At 42.7% G+C, this 22,201-nt stretch overlaps 1 protein-coding gene and 1 long non-coding RNA gene across 14 annotated transcripts in view; one reads left to right on the forward strand and one right to left on the reverse strand.

Annotated features, from left to right (window-relative positions):
• LOC310837074 overlaps positions 1 to 10,158 on the forward strand; it is a 41,269-nt gene extending 31,111 nt beyond the window's left edge. The window contains exon 3 of the long non-coding RNA XR_014560408.1: positions 9,808 to 10,158. This is a non-coding gene — a long non-coding RNA (uncharacterized lncRNA). The remainder of the gene's footprint in view (positions 1 to 9,807) is intronic.
• Positions 1 to 22,201, reverse strand: part of AFF2 (ALF transcription elongation factor 2) — a 383,311-nt gene that overhangs the window by 64,795 nt on the left and 296,315 nt on the right. For all 13 annotated transcript variants that reach the window (XM_083722703.1, XM_083722708.1, XM_083722709.1 and 10 more), the window contains one exon: positions 15,460 to 15,497. In XM_083722703.1, coding sequence (XP_083578829.1) covers positions 15,460 to 15,497 — 38 coding nt within the window. The remainder of the gene's footprint in view (positions 1 to 15,459; positions 15,498 to 22,201) is intronic.

Raw genomic sequence — 22,201 nt, forward strand, 5'->3', positions numbered from 1 at the left:
CTAAAGTGCAAACAGCCTATATAAATCTTAAAAGCTTAAAGGGCTTTTCTTGCATCTTCCTTGATTTATACATAACCTGCATGGAGAAATGTATGTTGATATTTTATCCACCCCAGTCATTCGTCACAGTGTGTATTCATCTGCTTATTTCCTTTGAGAGTCGCTTTAGGTGCATATTTAGATTTTTCACCTTGCTAATTTATGCCATCTGACGTTTAAATTACAGGCTTTGGAAGAGAGCTGAAGAAGCAAATGTTTACATAGTGCTTGTGGTGCAAATGCCAAATGTAAGTAGCCAGGTTTTTGCCACTTCCTCCTGCGTGTTAATCTGGACACTTTGGAATTATGCAGACACAATGCAATACTGATAAGAAGCAGGAAAGTGGAAATACAAATATTTAGAGCTCTATTTAGCTGCTATCACCTTTATTTGTGTAGGGAGGAGTGCAGGCAACTATGCTAGTCCTGCACCATGTCCCCACTAGGGCATTAGAGAACACTCCTCTGAAAATAACATATTGAATATGCGCCTCCTCTTTTGCATTCAGTTACCTTTGCTTGGAATGAATGGGATGGACTTGGAGCCACCAACTTGTGCCCAAGATTGAGGGGGATGGATCATGCGTGTGACACACAATGTCACATTTCAGGAGAAGTCAGGGTACAGAGCTGGGAGCTCCTCCTCTCTCATGCTCAGCAGACTTCCAGTGCAGGAAGAGGAGGAGCTGGCTACTGAAGCCATGCTTGGTTTTACGCTTGGCCTCCTCCACCCCCTGATGGTAGGGAACAATGGGGGAGCCCTGCTCTCCAAGCAAATTATTACTGGGGTGGGGGGAGCTAAGTCACCCAGAGTTGGCCCCCATAGATGGAATAATGTAATGACAACATAATTACAGTGGTACCTTGCTACTTGAACGGCTTGGCTCCCGAACAAATCGGCTCCCAAACGCCGCAAACCCGGAAGTGAATGTTCTGGTTTGTGAACTTTTTCAGAATCTGAACATCCAACACAACTTCTTCTTGAGTACAGGAAGCTCCTGCGGCCAACTGGAAGCTGAGCCTTGGTTTTCGAACCATTTCGGGAGTCAAACAGACTCCTGGAACGGATTAAGTTCGAGAACCAAGGTACCACTGTACTTAATTTATGTAATGGATTACATAAGCTATGCAAGTTACATAATTTTGGTAGAGGGCAAACTGCAGTGAAATGGAAACATGATGCATTCTTACATCCTAGTTCCCTCACTCCCAGTGACTCCACCCTTGACCTTTCTACACTGAGTTAGCAGGTATGAAGAAGGCTTCCAAACATGCCTAAATAACCACAGATTCCAGATTCCTCAATGCAAACAGTCTCTTCTCCATCTACAACACCCAAGGGAGGTGTTGAGGGTTGCCACATAAGAACATGCTCTTTCCATGGTACTTCCACACCCACAGAATGATGTCCCCAGGAAGATGTGCCTGGTGTCATCCTTGTCAGTCTTCAGGTGCCAGGCTAAAATTTTTTGTTTACACTGGTCTTTGGGCCTGGTACTTTGCATGCTTATTCAAAACTAAAGTTTGCACACATTTTAATACGTGAGATTTGTTTTATAGGGCATTTTAACTGCTGATTCATTTATATTTTGAACTTTTTAAGGCTGACTTGTTTTGAACTTTTTTATATATTTTATGGAAACTGCTTATAGGTTTTACAATTACAATTTTGTTAAGTAATTAAAAAGTAAGCTCTATCTGCCTTCAATGGGGTTCACTCGTAGCTAGCTATGAGTAGGATTGAACCTTATTCTTTTTATGTGGGGAACTTTTAGCTCTCCAGATTGTGTGGTACTACAACTCCCATCATCCCCCAGCAGGTGGGAGTTTCCAGTTCAGTAACATTTGCAGCGCCAAAGGTTCCTATTATGGCCATAGATCAAAACAAATGTATGTGTTGTATATGTGTTTAGGTAGATAGATAGAAAGAAATGAAGGCAGAATCTCACAGAAATAACATTTCTTTTTTTAAAAAAAAGCATACAAAAAAGTTAGAGCTTGCCAATGACACTTAATCCAAGATTTCACACTGGAAAGTATTTTGACTTCTTTGAGCCAACACGTTTATAGTTGCTGCAATGAAATTTTAATTTTGTGCTCTAATGAACACAAATCGATCCATATTCCATGTTGGCAAAACTTATGATGGCTGCATAATTGAAAGAACTCTGTTGCATTTAAAAAAAGAAAAAGAAGCAGCAGCCCCACAAAATTGTAGCCAACTGCCGAAACATTAACGTGCAGGATGGACAGCCAATGCAGAAAGCGGAGGCAGCAGCTACGCTTGGTTAAGAGGAGGTTTTGAATGATCTCATGTACAAGTTTGCCATTATTCTTTCCACCAGTTTTGGTAATTGCAGGACTACAGATAGCTGGTGGTTGGGAAGAGTTCATCAACTTAATTAAAAAAAACACAACTATGTTGAAAATAACATTCTTGTTGCTACGGTTTTCTTAAGAGGGAAGGACAGTTTTTTATTTCTGGTCTACTTTCTCATAAGATTAATTGTATATAGTAGGGATCCCTCTATCAAGCCCCTAAGACTCTCCCTAGCCCCATGTCACATTCTCACTGGCTCTGCTCTGCTTTGCATGCAGAAGGTCCAAGGTTCAATCCCTGGCATCTTTGGGTTGTGATGGGAGAGACCCCTGCCTAAAACCTTGGGGAGACAACACTGAGCTAGATGGACCAATGTCAGTATAAGGCAATTCTTTGTGTGGGTCTGTGAAGGTGTAGACAACATAGTGCTCTCCAAGGACTACAAGAGATTCTGGCTGGGGCTGATAAGAGTCTAACAGCATCTGCAGGGCACCACATTACCGAAACATGGTCTACTATAGATACTCAACCATTAGCACAGGAGCAGCTTGGGCAACACAAATATCAAGACTGTTTTATCTATGGACACAATGCCCTCCTAGAAACCCTCATTGAAATAGGATGATGAAGCGCCTCCTATCACAATGTAGGTGCTAAAACTACATCTTCCACTGCTTTTTTTTTTAGCTATGAACCAAGTGCCTGGAATACAGCTGGTATTTATTGATTTAAAAGCATTTGCATACCACTTAAGGTTTCAAAACTCTGAGCAGTGCACAGATTAGAAAACAAACATTATATTAACAACCCAAAACTAGTAAAACAGCAATATGAAAATGCATAGAAACATATAAAAGCAGATAAAAGAGAAATCTTGAGGTTTTAAACTCATAAAACACGGTCCTATCATATGGGTCAGGGAAGGTCTGGGCAGAAAAATTAGCTCTTCACAAGATGTCTGTAGCAATGGATGTTTGCTGCTTTCCATATGGCATTCCTCAGAATGGGGGCAACAGCAGAAAATGCCAATTGTTGGATCAATGCCCTATGGTATTCTGTTGAGTGCAGAGCAAAGAGTAGATGACCTAAGTGACCTCTCCTTTCTATAAGGGACAGCAGGTCTTTCAGGGAAGCTGTTCCCAAGTTGTTCAAGACTTTATATGTTAACAAGGCTTTGGACACAGCCGAAATCCATACAGAAACATGATGAACTGGACTTTAAGACTGGAAAGCTGAGAAATGGAGAGAAACTAAAGTTGACATATTTATCCATCCCAACATCAGCATGGGAAAGAGAAGGTGAGGCTGACACATGCAAGGAACTTGGGGGCATAGGTAGGATGCATGACTCTGTGGCCCAAAGGTGGTTGTATATTTCCTGCTTGGACATAACAGATGAACAGGATCTTTCACTTCCTTTTTTTTTTTTATTAACTTGGAAGGCAAATCTGACTCTTACTGTGGAGGACCTGCTACACATCATGGCACTGGTTACTGGAAACTGAAACGAAGGGAGTGTGGTCCACACTAATTTTGTGTGAGATTCAGCTGCCTTTGACTGACACAGGGAGCTTGATATATATATAATCATCTCATTGACATCCCCTGGGAACTGAGCTGTGACTGCTCTGCAGTACAAAGCACAGCAAGCTTATTACAGGGCCCCAAAGCATTTTCGAGAACATCCAAGTTATTTGTGTATCTAAAGAGGCAGGTGTGTGTGTCTGTTTGAGAAGGTAGGTGTGTTTTCCTCTGGCTTATATGCATTGTAAATTGTATCCACTTGAGCTGTACTTAAGGAGTGGTACCCATTTAAGTTAATAGTTGGCCATGTTCATTATTTTCATTGGGTCTACTCTGAGGAAGACTAGCACTGGATACAATTCATTACATTTCTCCTTACCTTCCAGAATTTAGATTGGGGTAAACTGCTTCTATGCTTTGTAGGAAACGAGCTCCATCTCAAATAAAACAACTACTTATTTCCAATTCATGAACAAATCAATGAACTGCACCAATGAACTGCACTCTTAGAATTCAAAGCAATGGATAATGAGATAGAGAAAGTTATTACTATATTTTTATTTTGTTGTTATCCTTGATGATATATATGTGGGATGATGTATTTGTTATCCTTTATGAGTTTTCAAGGAAAATGAGAAATCCTTTTTCAGCCCTCTTTGTAGGAAAAAAAAAGTATAGTTGAAAGTGGCTCTCCTAGCCTTCTGACATTTTTATTATAGCTGACTCTGAGAGGGTAAGGATTATCAGAGATCTCCCTTGCTTGAAAAAATAGCTCTGATTTTCTGCCATCTTCAGCCTCATCTGCCTGAATCAGCCCTTTTAGACCTCATCATTAGCCCTTCCATTCCATGGTCAGCAAAGGCACAGACACAAGCTCCCAGGTCTGCTTTCTATCTGGCTTCAGGGACATAAGGCACTCTATTTGCAGCATGCTTACTTTTCCTCCTGGCATGGTCTGGGTAATCTGTGTATGTACCTGAATGTAGGTCCCTTAGTCAATGCACAGTGCCGTCCAGGCAGCCAACTCCTATAATTAAAAAGACTCACCAGCTGGCAGGACCTGATGGATGAGCCAATACCTGAATAAGGAAAGTGTGAATTACATGACTCTACAAAGACTTTGATGCCCAATAGGGAAAGACAGAAAGTGAAAGAGAAGAGAAGAAGGAGAACAACACAACAATGGAGGAATTTACAAATTCCTCTGTTCCTAAGCTGTAATACTGTCTTTATTTGTTCTTCTTCATTGGGCCTTTAATCATTATCTAACATTATTGCAAGAGTTGTTGACACTTGAACTGTGTGTTCAAGTGTGTGTGTGTGTGTGTCCGTGTGTCCGAATCTGTTTCTTTCTGCTTGCCTCTTGGAGTGGGCTACTCAGGCAACAGATTGAGAAGTTCCTAACGTCCCAAGGTTGTGATGTTCTCGCAGGTTCCAGGGTAACTCCCCTTTGCCCATGTATCCCATTGGTTTCTTCTGACTTGGTACTGTTACAAAAGCCTCCAGGTTAGGACTTTACGAGAGCAACAGGTGCCCTTGACAGCTATGTCAATTATAACAGGGTGTCCTGCTCCTGCCCAAAAACATGATGACAGGGGCTCTTACTAGTGAGGCAGAGATCCTTGTTAAAGCAGAACAGCGATACAACTTCAGCAGTAAGCACCAAGCTATTCAAGTTCCAGAACTTGTTCCAGAACAAGTTCCAGAACCACAAGGAGCAGAAAATAGCCCAGTCTAAAAGCCAGGACCAAGGTTGAAGAGTCACAGACAAGGTGGTTAGTGTTGTATGAAAGCTGCAGAGTTTTGCAATGCTTGTCTTGCCCAACTGTCAAGCTTTTAAACCTAGGTGAGGTGCGTTAACCTGTGAGGAGTGCAATTTCTGCAGCTATGTCTTGCTTGAGGGTGTGTGCTATGTCTAAGTTGCTGTGTCTCTTCTCTTCTCTTCTTGCCCTCTGAATCCTGTCCAGCCACCCTAGGCTGTGTATCAACACCCTGATTCTGGCAACACTATCTCCTCCACCATAGGGAAAAGAGCAGCTGGAACTCCTGCCTCACCATCAAAGCCCACCTGGAGCAGGGAGAGACTCCATCTGCCAGATTCTGCTCTGCTGTTCCTCATCCACCACCATCCCTTCCACCAGCATGTGCCTGCCCTGTGGGACTCATGACCCACGTATTCTCCCTTGCCTGCTTGATTCTCCTTAGCCCAGATCCTGGGGCCACATAACTCCTGCACCCAAACCCAGCCCATTCCCTGGACTACCCACAGCCAAGCATTATGTGAAACATTCCCCACATTTCTCAATCTCCCCTTCCCCCAATGAGCCAGGGTTGTGGGGCAGAAGGGCAACTCTTATTCTACCCTCACAACAACCCTGAGAAGCAGGAAAGGAGGAGTGTGTGTGGATAGCACAAAGTGCCCCAGAGAGTGTCATGGCGAGTTGGGATTTGGACGCAGCCCTCATGGGCCCAGCTCCAACATTCAAAGCCAGGCGTTGCCAACGTGGCTTCTATGGATGCTACTGTAGCCATAGGCATCCCCTCCCAGGTCCACAAAAGGTCACAGGTAATATTCCCTCAACAGTTCACATTGCAAGGGAAAAGTGGTTGTACTTCCTCTCACTTCCTGTTTGCTTTGGCTGAGCTTCTCCTGTACTGACCACACACCCTTAAACTTGCCAACATTTTACTGGGTGGTGGGACTGGACCTGTTCCCTCCTGTCACTTCTTAACAGAGATGTATAAAGAGTTTCTCACTATGAGCAAGCATGGCAGTGACTGGTGTATGTACCCTTTCCTCCATTGATGGAGTAACTTGATCGATGATGGTGGGCAAATCTGCACCTTTCTTGATCCTGCCTTTTTCTGCTCCTTCAAGATTTGGCTACTATTTTATGTTCTGCCATGCTCCTCCTCCAGAGCAGCCATTTTGTGACTGGCACCCAAAGAACTACTATTTAAATGTGTCCACTAGCACTCTTCCTAAAGGTTGCCATTCTCTGCGCCAGTATATTTTCTGGTACAAGCTGCCTAAAAGGGTGCCCTCCCCAGTACAAACCATCTCAGACTCAGATCAGGAGGGGAAGCCTTGTTGGTGATGCCCCCAGCAAAGGCTGTCTGGTTGGTGAACCAATCCACGGCAGGGCCTTTTCCGTGTTGGGTCCCTGGGTTGTGGAATGTGAACCTGTCACCATCATTATCAACTTGCAGGAGGAATTCATAAACATTCCTGCTTACCCAGGCGTTTGTTGGCTGAAGATCAGTGTTTTAATCTATTTTTGCTTTTCACTTTTTAACTGCATATCTGTTTGCCACCCTAGGCTCCTTGTAGAGGAAGGGTAGGATATAAATATAATAATAAATCAATAAATTAATATTATCTGCAACTTCCTGACCAGAATTAACACATTATTATTATTATTATTATTATTATTATTATTATTATTATTATTCAAAAAAGGAAGCAATATTATGAAGAAGCTGAGTTTGTTCACTAAACTCTTATCTGACAACTTCTGGAGGGGAAAATAAATAAATAAAAACAATTCAAAAGCAAACATTTCAAATATGGCGAGTCTTCCACCCCACCAGAAGGGTTGTTAATGAATTTGTTGCATGAACGCACAGACAGATTGGGAGCTAGAGCTCTGCTGGCCAGCCCAACATGGCCCTGGCACCAGAAAGCCAATTTGTTCCCATGCATTGTTTCCTCTAGAGTATGTTTCTCATCCAGAGGTGATTTTCCAATAAAATCAGCCTCAATTATTGCTAGCGCAGGAGCGACCCTGGAGGGAGGATAAGAGGCAATTCAATTGTTGGAAATGCTGCACAAAGCAAAATTAACCTTGCTGTGCTATTATCCTTTGAAACATTTAGCTAGTTTCTCCTCTTTCTTTTGTATTAGTTGACCCTAAATGGAAGTGGGGAGGAGATGAGGGGAGGGAAAGGAAATCTACATATATTTCTAACCCTACTTATTAATTATAATGTAAGGAAAGACAATGTAATGTTCATTCACTTTTTCATGCAAATATAAAAGTTGTTGACATAGAATTGCTAGACTTTTAAGGCAAAGGTGAAAGCTTCTTGTTGAGATACACATGCAAGCAGATTTCACTGAGTAAGGCGGTGTACACACCATACATTTCAAGAGCATTTAAAGCACATATCTTCTCCCCAGTGCTCCCCCCCCCTAAAAAAATGTTTAGGGTACTCTCATTTTGACTCAAGAAAATACCATTTTATAGTTCAAATCGGGGAAAATAAATACAGAAAATGGACAAAAGTACAAAGATTCACAAAATGTTTAGGGATATGTGTACCACTGCGTACCCCAGAAAAGAAATCACTGCTTCTCCCAAAGAACCCTGGGAATTTTAGCTTGCTAAGAGTGCTGAGCACTGTAGATCTGTGAAGGGCAAACTGCAGTTCCCATGAGTCTTTGTGTTTATGTGTGCTTTAAATGTATGGTATGTACACAACCTCAGTGTATGCATGTGTTTGTGTGGAATAGTATTGCAATTTCAGATGTGATTCAATGTTTCCACAAGAAAAGACTGAGGGGGCAATCGCCTAGCAAGATCCAGCTCAGCTGGTTGCTTGCAGGATCAGTTGAAGTTAAGTCCCCAACCCTGGCTCTGCAAAAGTTACGCCACTGCAATCTTGCTCATCCCAGTTTAGATGGAGCTCAGCTACCTGAGCTGAGGCCCATGAATGTCAACCAAAACAGCTGTGGCAGGGCTGGGACTGGGTGTGTGAAATTAGGTTGGATCCTAAGCCCATTCAGTTTGGGCATGTGATGTCCTGAGTGAGGCCAAAAATTGATATCCAGCCCTCATGCTGCCTTCCCAAAGGGAGTCACTGGGCTTTGAGAAGATGTGAGGCTCCAGCAGGGTCCTAGAGCTCTCATGTCTCAGTGCTTACAAATTTTGGGAAGCTGCTCCCTTTCCCCGTGCGGTAGAACTGGTCACAGTGCCCTAAATCCTTCTCTGTATGAATTAGCAACCCGGCAAAAAGCACTCTTTTAAAGGATTGTTTTGCCCTGTTTGGACAAAGCAGTATCCCTGCTGTTGAATGGGGTTTGGATCTGGTGCAACTTCATGTTTGCTTTACATCTTTTTCTTGTGTAACTAGTGAAGACAAACTCTTCCCTTTACTTGGGTTGTATCCAACTACGTTCTACACAGTGTAGACCCACTGAAGTGAACGAACCCAAGTTACACATCTCCATTAATTTCAGTGGATCTACTCTGAGTAGAACTAACATGAGCTGCAACTCCATAAACTGATGGATAAACTAAATATTATGCAAAACATGTTGCAGAATATTCTGCATTTATGAAACTATGTGCGTTAAAATGCATATATATTAGTGAAAATAACATTGCATTATATTCAGGAATGTATTATATTTGCGAAAAGTGCTTGCAAAAATCTGCATATGGGGCAAATTCGCTTACAAAAATGAGTATACTAGGAGTGAATTGAACCTAAGACTGGGAAAATGAGAAATAGGGAGAAACAGAAGTCGCTTCTTTGAGGTCTTGCAGCCTTGCCCCAACATTCTCTTGTCATTGCTTTGGTCCACTTAACCCAGTTAAACACCCTTAGTGCCATTTGCTTTGCAAAACATCCTTCAAAAAACAACAGCCACCCAACTGTAGTGTAAATCAATGGCAAATTGACTAAAGCTAAGACCAAATTATCACAGACAACCATGGCTATATTGGCATCTGAAGCTGAGCTGGGTGGGGTGGAAAAACAATATTCAATTGATTAACTCTATTGACCATTCTTATATCTCTAGTGGGAATCTTCTGATAGAAGAATGTTTTGCCTACAGTCACAAAAAGACTTGATGATCTGCTTTTTCTCCCCCCCCCCCCCCGCCTTTCTTTCTAAAAACTCTTTGCAGGAATAACAAGCAGTAAAGAAAAAGAAAGAAAAAAGATGCTGTTTCAAGAACCAAAGAAGATCCCTGCTGGATCAAGCCAAAGGCCCATCTAGTCCAACATCCGCTTCTCATAGTGGCCACCTAGGTAGCTGATACCTGTGCGAAATCTGCAAGTGGAAGAGCACTCTACCCTCCCTTGGATTCAGAGAATACTCATCATGGCCAGTAGCCATTGATACGATTTATCCTCCATAAACACAAGTTAAAGAAATACAGCAAACATAGTTTTCAGTAGCAGCCAGCTTGTGCTATTGCAGTTCCAGCCAAAAAGGGGTGGTTATTTTTACCCTCAACCTTCATTACCTTGTCACAAAGAAATGGGCAAGAGGTAAGGATGGCTCTCTAGTATCCTAAGTGCTCCCTGGTTAGCAAAATAATGTTGGCTATCCACATTGCCTGGTTCCAGAGGGATACAAAGACCTATCTCTATTAACAGGATTTTTTTTTAAAAAAACCCAACACAACACATAGAAATATATATTAAATTAATTGGTCTGCTTGACTGTCCTGTAGGGGTTATCAAATCATTTGGAAGTACTACCAGCTTTGCAAAGTCCCCTGAGGCCTTGGGCTTTCTGTAGAAGGATCTAGCAAGGTTGAGACATGCCTGGTCATTTTTTGCTGCATGAGAAAGAGCTATATGAGTGTATCCTACTATTGGATCAGAACATTTACTTGCCTCCAAAATCCTAAGATTGAAGCAACTCAATGGCAAACCAAGGAGTTGTCGCAGCACAAGAAAGCCCGGGGTTCAGACTCAGAAAACGGCAAATTACTATGTTCCCCATACTCATTCAAACAATAGGTAAAGGTAAAGGGACCCCTGACCCTTAGGTCCAGTCATGGCCGACTCTGGGGTTGTGGCGCTCATCTCGCTTTATTGGCTGAGGGAGCCAGTGTACAGCTTCCGGGTCATGTGGCCAGCATGACCAAGCAGCTTCTGGCAAACCAGAGCAGCGCATGGAAACACCGTTTACCTTCCCGCCAGAGCAGTACCTATTTATCTACTTGCACTTTGACATGCTTTCAAACTGCTAGGTTGGCGGGAGCAGAGACCGAGCAACGGGAGCTCACCGCATCGCAGGGATTTGAACCGCCGACCTTCTGATTGGCAAGTCCTAGGCTCTGTGGTTTAACCCACAGCACCACCCGTGTCCCCTCATTCAAACAATAAGCCACCATAGAACTAATTATAGAAATAGCCAATAAGTTAGTCAGCCATAAAAGCAGCAGATACTTGAAACTGAGGAATGAGATAAAGTGGCTTACTGAAATTCTCCACCATAGCATAAGAGAATAAGAACAGTCTGCTCTTTCTGTCAGCAGTTGGCATTCAGAGGCATACTGCCTCCAGCATGGGAGGTAGAACGTAGTCATCGGTGCTGGCAGCCACTGATCTTACATCTTTCAAAAGCACAGTTTATGCTAGTTGCATACCCTCCAACATTTCTCTGATGAAAATAGGACGTCTCATTCCATAATGATAATTTTACTATTTATACCCCACACATCTGACTGGGTTGCCCCAGCCACTCTGGGCAGCTGCCAACATATATAAAAACATAATAAAACATTAAACATTTTTTTAAAACTTCCCTATATAGGATTGTCTTCAGACAGCTCTGGGGTCAGATAACTCCATACCCTTCAACATTTCTCCAATGAAAAGCGGGACATTCCAGGATCAAATCGGAAACCGGAATGGCTTCTCTAAATAAGGGGCGTCCCTGGAAAACAGGGACACTTGGAGGGTCTGTAGTTGAGGCTGAAGGGAATTGTAGTCCAAGACCTTTGGAGGACACCGGGTTGGCAAGGGCTGGTTTACAGCTTTGCATGGCATGTGAAAGTGGCCACAGAATGACGAGGTTAACTGACTCGTTTGCAGTGAAGTATTGCCCTGTTTGGGTGCCACTACCAAAAAGTCACTGTTCCTTGAAGTGGTAGACACAGCAGCCCCCAAAGCCTGAACATCCTGATCAAAGTATGTGGCCAGGTTCAAACACTACTCTAAGGAAGTCGGAGAAGTGCTTAATTTTCACATCAATCCTGATGCCGCCCCTTCAAAGAACTTCCTTTGTACTCCTGCAAAGCTTCAAAACCCAAACCCAGTGTTAAACGATTCCTTAACATTGAATGAAATCTGATTCTAGCAGACAGCCATGATGTCAGCAACATGTAAGTGCAGAGAATATTTTTTACACTAATGACAACTGAGAACCTTTCTTTCATCCACCCCCCTCCCTTTCATATTGTAGCAGATGTCAACTGTAGTTAGATTCAATTCAACTTATTAGTGCGTGGCTTTAAGCCAACAGCCATTCACATTTCCAGAAGTATACTATCACATATGTCTTAATAAGTGAACCCTGTTTTTAAAAATGTATGTGATAAGTCACATATGCTAGAAGGAATATGGGCATCTTTCACTTGTGGTGACAATGGAAGCGACTAAACACTGCTGAGCGCAGCTGAAGAAGATTAACATTCAAGGGGAATTTTTGATGATGTTTGGAAATACAACAGAAGTGACAGCATTGGGGGGGGGAGCCTACTTCCCCCACACAAGCTGAGCCTTCATTTCTTTGTCACACACACACACACACATTTGTTTTTCTACAAAAGGCATGTCTTCTAGCATAGCATTTTCCTACTGCTACACTGAAGTAGTTATTATTACTAACAACAACAATCATCATCACCTTAGGGAAACCTTTGCATGTGCTTTCCAGAATGAAACTCAAGAAACTGGCAAGGTATTCTGTGGCACTATTAGTTGTCATGGGATGCTTGGACATCCTGGGCTTGGAATGCCCTCTTCTGAAAAACTCTGGAGAGTTGCTGCCAGTCAGTGTGAACAACACTGAACTAGGAACACTGAATTAGATGGACCAATGTTCTGTGAAGCAGCTCCCCAGGTTTCAATGGGTTGTATTCAACCCAGTTAGAGTAGACCTGCTGAAATCAATGAATGTAAGCCAGTTATGCCCATTGGCCACACCTGCCAATGCTTTTGGCCAGTCTGTCTATGCTAACAGACAGTGTGGAGGGAGGTCAGTAAAGGAAACAGAGCAGACCAATCCTTTTGTTGCCTCAGAATGCAGCAGTACAGTCAAGGGGTGGAAATGGCAAGGAGCAAGATTTCAGGTAAACATTAAGGGAAACTTCCAAGTACTGGAAAGATTTTCAACAGCAAAGGTGATGGGCTCTCTTTCATTGGAGGTATTTAAGCAGAGAGTGGGGGTCCAAGTATCAGAGATGCTGTAGTTGCAATCTGCATCATAAACCAGGTATGGTCCTTCAGGAATTACTGGCTTCCATCCTTGTTGTATACCCTGAACTGGGAAGGAGTTGGACTAAATCTGGTGTCCTTAATGTTACATCCATGGGCACCTCAGACAACCCCCTGTGTCCCTCAAGGTCCCTAGCTCTCTCAATTTTAATTTTTTTTTAATGGGAAGGGGTCCTGAGCATCACCTTTTCCCCCTCAGAATATTTTGTGGCAACTACAACAGTTTCTTAGATTTCTAAATGTGCCTCTGAATTCAAAACCCCTGGAAAAGATGACCCCCCCAAACACTATAGTCCTATGAATTTAATGTGCTTCACTGCATCATGAAAATGTCTCCAAAGTATAATAAGGGTTGAAGGTTGTATTCAATATTAGCCATAGAGCAGACCCACTGAAATCAATGCATAATTAATGTTGATGCATCAATTCATTTGGTCTACTCTAAGTATAGTTTGGTTTGGCACAGCCTAGGTAGCTAAGTTGGTTACAGCATGATGCTGATAATGCCAAGATTGCAGGTTCAATCTCTATATGGGATGGCTGCATATTTCTGCATTGTAGGGGGTTCCATCTCTACAATTCTGAGATTCCATGAACCCAAAGTAAGGATGCACAACTCAACAAGTGACAACTCTTAGTTTTGGATGCAGAAAACACTTTACAGTCCCACAAATCTGATTTAAATTGAAGTTTGGGATAACTGGGGAAGCAAACAACACACATACACAACCTACTGAGAAGCTGACACACATAATTTCAGTGGTGTGTGCCCACTGAAAACTAGGGGCTTTCTCCAGTGCCAACTCAATCATGACAAAAAGCAGGGAGACTCAGGCAGCAAACTTTCCTCCAAAGAATCATGGGAACTGTAGTTTGTTAAGGATGCTGGGAAAGGTAGCTCTGTGAGGTATTAAACTGCAGTTCTTAGGATTCTTTGGGGCAAACTATGTGCTTTAAATGTATGGTGTGTAGGCAGCCACAATGAAGAGCTGTGTGTAAGCCAGGCAAGGAGAGAGAGGCATTTAGACCCCCTGGTAGAAACAGCCTCATTAAAGAGGCTTACATTGCACTGTGAGAACTGCAGCTTTAATGGGAAAATAGTAACTTTGCACAGGTGGGTAAACTAATAAAACATATCAAAAATACCAAGCAGAATGTAATTAATATGCCTAATTTGCTCCCATGGGAACTAATTGAAGCAAAACCCAAGGATGCATTCAGAAAATATTTCAAACAGAAAGGCAAGAGAGCATAAATAATACATGGAGTTGGGGAGATCTAGTCTGGCTGGTTGGCCGTCCACCTGAATCTTACTCCACCACCTTAAGTCTCACACTTCTGCTGGTCCATTCGCATGATCCAAACCCCACAGAAACCATGACTATTGTGCACCACCCACTCCTTAAGACACTTCTAGGTACAGTTTGGGAGTAGATGATGCTCAAAGCACCTTCCCTTCTGTGGCTGACAGTATGTTGAAGGTGTGGGGTGGTAGTGGTAATTTTTTATCAGGACAGTGATATGTGGAGAAATTGCTCATTGCCTTTCCCTGCACGCCATGGCTCTTGTCAGACCTCTCTGCAGGTGCTATTTAAAAACCATAGCAAAAACACTGCTATGAACTGAAGTAAGGTGTAGTTTGGCTCCTGCAAATCCTCTGGGAAAAGGATCTTGCTGTTGGGCTTGCATAAACTTACTCTGAGAGGCACCACAGACTTTGTGGGCTCTACATCATTATCAGCAACATTAAACTATGGGGCTTCCAAAGCAATGGAGTAAATACAATCTGAGATGCCTTTGAAGCCAATGTCTGGCAGACTGCTTATCTCATCTTGCAGAGCTTTTTTCATGCACATGGGAGCGTTTTCCATATGTATAAGCAACAGGCTAGAAAGGGCCCAGGCACATAGGTGCAAAATGTTATTCCCATGTGTCCTACATACTCTGTGTTATTTCCCCTCTGTCAGACCTTCCCAGAGATTGCAATTAAAAATCATAATCTTTTTAGCGTGGGCACACTCCCCCTCAAGGCTAGGAGATCTCTGCACTGAATGTGATTATAATATCATTTAGCAGCTATTCATAGATGACACATATTAATTTATGTAAACCAGGGACAACTTGGAGCCTGTAGCCATTAGTGAGCCATGGAAAATGTAAAACCTGTCCTTGTTGATCAGGGACTTAAAAAAAGAGAGAAAAGGCTATGACTACAGAGTAACCTGAGTCACTATGTTTTTATTGCCCAGGTGTGGGGTTTCTTTTTTTTTTTTTTTGCTTGAAGTTCATTAAACCTGATTTTTTTCTCTCAAAGGGATATTAAAAATAACTTACTTTACAGGAATGTTTCGAGGCTTTGTCTTCTCTGCAGTCTATAAAAATAGGAAAGTGAAAGAGCCGTTAGTTAATCCTAGCAAGAGCAGCCTTTTAGAAAGACAGAGGTAAACCCAAGATATTTTCTTAAGACACACACACACACACTCCAGCATATTTCTGAGAACTGCAAATGAATATGCACAATATTGTACTGGAAGCCTCCATAATTAAGCAGGAAGCACAGCAAGAGAAACAACTGTTTATCACTTTTAATGGGTTAGTGGTGCTGCAGACTGGTAGAAAAATTGCAACACCACAGAACCTCAGAGAGGCAGATGGTAAAGCGATGGCATGAATGCTGGGGATCTCACAGTGGCCTCCATTACATGTGCAGTCACCACTGAAGAGCAGCTTCTGTGGTGTAACCTTAATGTGGCCACAAGGACAGAGTGGATTGTGGAACTCTTTCCAATGCTATTTGCACCCCACTGGGAGGAATGGCGCTAGCTGGGTAATTCATTACCTTTGCTCCTGTGACCATGGTAATGAATGCAGGACCACAGAGTGCGGTGCACACCAACAGCATCTCCTACACAAGCTTGGATTACTTGTGAATCGAGTCTCTCTCAAGATCCTGGCTAATCTGTGTCTGCCAGTCAAGCAATGCACATATTTTAACCAGAAGCTGGGGCAAAGTGCACATAGTGCTGAACTTCTGGAGCTCTGTTATCTGAAAATGGGTCAAACTGACATACAGTTCAGAAGGTTGCATGCATGTGCAGCAGCTGCCAGCACCTTAACACATTTGTTGAAATGGCTAAACCATGTGCAGACATGTAGATTCCTTTGTGCCTAGGCCTGAGAATATGTTTAGGCATTATGTCAAATATAATGAGGTGAGGTGGGCTCAAAACCCCCAGGAATGTGACTTTGCTGTCCTGCTGAGTAGGGGCAGACTTGGACAAAGGGGTGTTAAATTCTGTAGAGTGAGGGAAAAAGTCAAAACCAAGACACTTCAAGGCATAGCTATCAACATTTTCCTTTTTTAAAGGGAAACTCCCTTACTCCAAATAGGATTCCTCGCAAGAAAAGGGAAAAGTTGACAGCTATGCTTCAAGGGGCTTGATTGATACCATGGCAATTAGGGGTTTGATTGTTTTTAAATCATCCCAAATCCACAGCTTCTCCTTGAGTTCCTTTACATGGCTAAAATTTGCACAACAAATAGTCAGCCTAGGGGAGCTCATTCCCACTGGAGGCCACCAACCTGGATGGCTTTAAAAGATGATTGAACAAGTTAATGGAGGATAAGACTATCGGTGGGTACTAGCCATAATAGGTATGCTCTGCCTGCAGCTGTGGAGGCAGTGATGCTTCTGAATGCTAGTTGCTGGAAACCACAGGAGGGGGAAATGCTCTTGTGCTAAGGTCCTGTGTGAGAGTTTCCTCTGGGCATTTGGGTGGCCCCTGTGAAAGCAGGGTAGTGGATGGGTCATTGGCCATTCTTATGTTCTTAATTTCATATGAATAATCTAAACATAATGGGCAAGGGCATAAAATGAATAAAACTTTTTTAATCTGGGTCAAAATGGTGTCCACATCTCCATTCACCTTTGGCTAATGGCTTATGAATGTGTGGATAGGCAAGACATTGCTGTGATGTATTTCATTGCTGTGATGGATGGAGAACGGGACTGTGGACTTGTGCTTGTATGAGTTTGACTGTGAACAGAATGACTTAATCACCCTCTCCCTCCTGATTAAATGTTTTTGAATTCTAGTCATCAATACTCTAGAAATTCAGATAAACAGACACACAGTTTAATAGTCTGAAGTTATATATTACACTGGGCAACAATTTTTTACTTTTTGAATGTTGTCTAGATTTCTACAACTGATTTAGGGTATTTTTGCACTGCTGAATCAGGAAATGGCATCCGTTTCTCTCCATCAGGTCAGGTTTTCTGTAAACTGAATGGTGGGCATTGATAAAGGTAAGTATATGTAAATTGCATGTTGCTTCACCATTTTTCAAACTTCAGGGCTTGAACTTCTGTTTCTTGGAACTCCAGGAATGCTCAGCGGCAGGGAGGTCTCTCTTCAGAGTCCAACAGTAGTCAGCCATCATGACTGCATCCCAGCGACCCTGATACCTGGTCTCCATCTCTTTCATGTCCTGATGGAATCTCTCCCCCTGCTCGTCACTCATTGAACCCAGGTTCTCAGGAAACCAGTCCATATGTGAAAATAGGTAGTGCATCTTGACGCTCATGTTGCAGCCCAGGTTTCTGAAAGCAGTCAGCATGTTGTTGACAAGTTCTGCGTAGTTTCTGGCCTTATTGTTGCCAAGAATGTTCTTCACTACCAGATCTGAGGACCGTCAAAGATGCCAGCTTTCAACTTCTCCATGGTCAATCCTGGAAAAGCCTGGCACAAGTAAATGAAGCAGTCACCATCCTTGTCCAGAGCCTTGGTGAACTGCTTGATTAAGCCGAGCTTGATGTGCAGCGGTGGGAAGAGTATTCTGTCTCTGTCCACCAGAGGGTCATTGATGATGTTCCTTTCTTTGCAAGGCACCAATTCCTCCCACACAGGCCAGTCCTTCTTCATGTAATGCTGAGCACAGTCCCTACTATCCCACATGCACAGAAAACATGGGTACTTGGTGAAGCCAGACTGTTGTCCCAACAAAAAGTTCACCATCTTCAGGTCAACACAAATAAACCACTTATGCTGATCATAACCAATTTTCTCCAGCACATACTTCACCGCTTCATAGTTCTCCTCCAGTGTACTCGAGTGAGCCAGGGGTATAGTGGCAAACTGGTTGCCGTTGTGTAGCAGAACACATTTCAGTGATCGCTTGCTGCTGTCAGTGAACAGTCTCCAATCTTTGGGTTCGTACTGTGGCACTCCAAGCTTCAGCAGAAGCTGCGCAATATCTGCACAGTACACCAAGTCGTTCTCTTCCGAGAAAAAACGGAGGTACTCTTCATGCCTGTTGCGCAAGAAGCTGATGCGAGCACTGTCAGAGAGGAGATTTTTTCCCTTCAATCTGGATGCCAACAGTTCAGCAAAGTCCTTTGACAAGCTGAGGTCACGAACTAGATCATTCAACTCCTTTTGGGAAAATGGATGTGGAGCATCATCTTCAAGAACCACTTCTTCTTCTTCATGTCCTTCAACACTGGAGGCATCTTCATCACTAATGTCAGGAAATTCTCCGAAGATAGGCACTGGAATTTCATCACAATGAGCTACAGGACGATGTGCTGATTGAAGATCAGGATGCTTCGTGGGGCGGCTGCCCCATTAACTTAGTTTTGATCCCCCAACTTTATGCTTTGCTGGACCAATTTATGGAAGATTTCAAGGTTTTATGACTTCAAACTGATCCCTTTTCGACATAATCACCCAGAACTATCGGACCTGAATACTTCTTGTCATTAAAATAATCATTTCCAATGAAAACAATTATTTGACAAGGCATTTTACCCCCCCCCCCATAACTTCTTCTAAAATGCTCCACACAAGCATACATGTGAACAAAAATGTAAAAAAAGACATGGGGCCATAGCTCAAAAACTTGACCTGATTGAGCAAAACCAATGTGATTTTTGGATTCAGCGCATCAGATACATCCTAAATCAGCTGAAAAAACGCAGACAACAAATTTGTTGTTGACCAGTGTTATTAGCCAACAACACTATATGTGTGTGTGTGTGGGGGAACTAACTGAAAGCCAGTGGGACTCACTTTCAAATAGAAATGCATAGAATTGCACTCTTCAAGTTTTTTTATGCTTTTTAAAATTTAGATTTTATGGTCATCACAAATTGGCACAGATCTAACAAACTAGGAAGTAAATTTGTTTAGAATTATTGCAGCAACTGAGAAATTAACTTCCTCTTAGCTACTGCCAGTCTTAAACAATGAGATCAGAAGAATTATATCTATCATGGCAGAATAGATTCTTTCTCCAAAGCTATTTTTTATTAGCCATCAACAGAAAAAGGCAAGATGGGATGACCAAATGTTCAGATCAATTTCCTCCTGTGAAACCTTTAAGAAAACACACTCCAAATCTTCTAAATGAGTAACTATCCAGGCCTCTTGGCCTGCACCGCCTCAGATTCAGAGGCTGGTTCCAGTTTATTGCTGAATCCATTGATCTGTATACAGTCCATTTATCATTCATGAAAAGAGCTGGTGATCTTCACAGTATATTAGAAGAAACAACTCAGATCATCTGTCAACGGCCCTCTTATTTCTGTTTCCCTCTCCGCAGGGATTTCATCTCCATCCATTCTTCTTGAATTAAAATGTTGCTAAGCAACACAGCTGGGGGCACGGATGGCAGAATGGCTAGAGTCTATCAAGCTGTTTAAGCTGTTGGAGATTTTAGTGGTAATGTCGTTCATATGTTTGTGTGATATATATATATATATATATATATATGCTTTCGTAGATTTTCACGGGTACAGGAATGCAGGTTTTGGTGTCCTCGGGTGTCTTCCCGTGTAAAAGTTGGGGTGTCTAGGCGACGTTTCGACGAGGTCTCACTCGTCATCTTCAGGCTGGTGCTTTCGGCTTCTTGTTACTGGAACAGAGCGGGATCTCAATGTTTGAGTTCCTATAAATACTGTAGAGGGGGTGTGGTGTCTAGCCTCCAATGTTCTGGGCAGAGAGGAAGTTCCCAGGCTAGTGTGCCTTTTCTTCTTTTGTTCCTTAATTACTTGAGAGATACCTTGAGTGATTTCTTGAGTGATATCCTGAGTACCACTTAGGTGGGTCATTAGGTGTGGATTAGTTGCTAAAGTCTTTGTGTCTTGACCTCTTGAACTTTGTGAAGAGTTTTCCTGAGAAGATGGCTGTATTGCACTTAGTTGTGCTTTGGCTTGGCTTCGTGTATAGGGGCGAGCTGTGGTTTTGTGGCTTGTGTCAGCCAGATCTGTGTAGGGATTGCAGGGGGGTGCAGCATCCGGAGGTGCCACCATGGATTGGCTACTGGATGGTGTCAGTAATTCATCTGTGGAGAGGGTCTGGGTTTGGGTCTGGTGTGGTTGATTGGTGTTGGCGTTCTGTGTGCCTCTGGATCTGGTGTCAGTTTTTGTGGGGAGGGCTAATTTCCAGATGTCTGGCAAGCGGGATGTGTCGTCACGCTTGTTCATGTTGTGAGGGTGTTTCTCTATCTCGATGGCTTCCATGATTATTCTCTTGTGGTGATGTTCCGTGTTAAAGAGCAATTTGGAATCTGCAAAATTAATTTCGTGTCCTGTTTCTTTCATGTGTTGGAAAAGAGAGGAAGTTTTTTCTTCTTTTTTGACGGCATTCTTGTGTTCTGCGATACGTGCATTTATTCGTCTGTTTGTTTGTCCAATGTACGTGGCTGGGCAGACTTTGCAGGGTATTTCATAGATCCCTTGGTTTTCCAACTGGATTTTATCCTTGGGGTTTCTGAGGATATTGGCTATTTTTTGGTTGGTGCAAAAGGCTGTTTTGATATTGTGTTTATGGAGGATTTTGCTAATTTTATCTGTAGTGCCCTTGATATAAGGAAGGAGGGCCATGCCATTGTTTTCTTCTGTGTCTTGGTTTTTGGGGGGTGTTTCCTTTTGGATTAGCTTCGTAATCCTGTTTTGCTGGTATCCATTGGCAATTAACACATTTGAGAGATTCTGTAACTCAGTTGTCAAGTGGTCTTTGTCAGCCAGGCGTTTGGTTCTGGAGATGAGAGTCTTGGCTACGGAGTTTATTTGTGCAGGGTGGTGGTGTGATTGTGCATGTAAGTAGCGGTTGGTGTGTGTTTTTTTCTGGTAGATAGTGTGTCCTAGGGAGCCATCAGGTTTTTTGTAGATTAGGACATATCATATCATACATATTTTGATGGCATAATCTGCTGCTTCTGAATTTTCTGCCTATATAATGTGCCATATGTCTGTGGACTTCTCAATGTCCCTCTTCTCATCAGCTGCTTTCTCAGTGGAGATGGGGAAAAAGCTATCAGGAAGTTGACAGTAGTGATGTGTGTGGGGATGTTTAGGGATGCAGGAGAGGATATATTATTTTATTATATCCTTCCTAACTTTCATCAGCAAGTTCTATAACTTAGCAGAGTTGTTAAACAACCCCCCTTTTAAATTACACAGTGGTTTGCTGGCTGCAGAATCAATGCATCACTATTTAGGATTCCTGGTAAGATCCCTTTTTATATCCCTCCTAAAAGAATAGACACGGCCATCTGAGTAAAGTTAACATAAAACTAGTTTACTTACAACCATCCAGTTCACAATAAGATCCCTGAAGGCAGACTTAATTTACAGAACAACATATAACTATGTGAAGTATCCCATAAGGGAAATAGTCTCAAGTGACTGTGACTCAGCAGTCACTTCTAACTCTTAGGAACACAAAAAGGGAGAACAAGAAGAAAAGAACAGGCCACACCCACATTAAATCACATGCAAAGGAAGTATGTCCCAGCTCAGGAGGAACTAGCAAATTTTCTCCTGAGTGATACAAAGCATTCCCCAGCGTGTGCATTGTAGGAATGTTGTAAAGTGGTACCTCTGGTTACGTATTTAATTCGTTCTGGAGTTCCGTTCTTAACCTGAAACTGTTTTAACCTGAAGCACCATTTTGCTAATGGGGCCTCCCGCTGCTGCTGTGCGATTTCTGTTCTCATCCTGAAGCAAAGTTCTTAACCCGAGGTACTATTTCTGGGTTAGTGGAGTCTGTAACCTGAAGCGTATGTAACCTG

This window comes from Podarcis gaigeae (genome assembly GCF_964106915.1).
Source record: "Podarcis gaigeae genome assembly, chromosome: Z".
Taxonomy (NCBI): Eukaryota; Metazoa; Chordata; class Lepidosauria; order Squamata; family Lacertidae; genus Podarcis; species Podarcis gaigeae.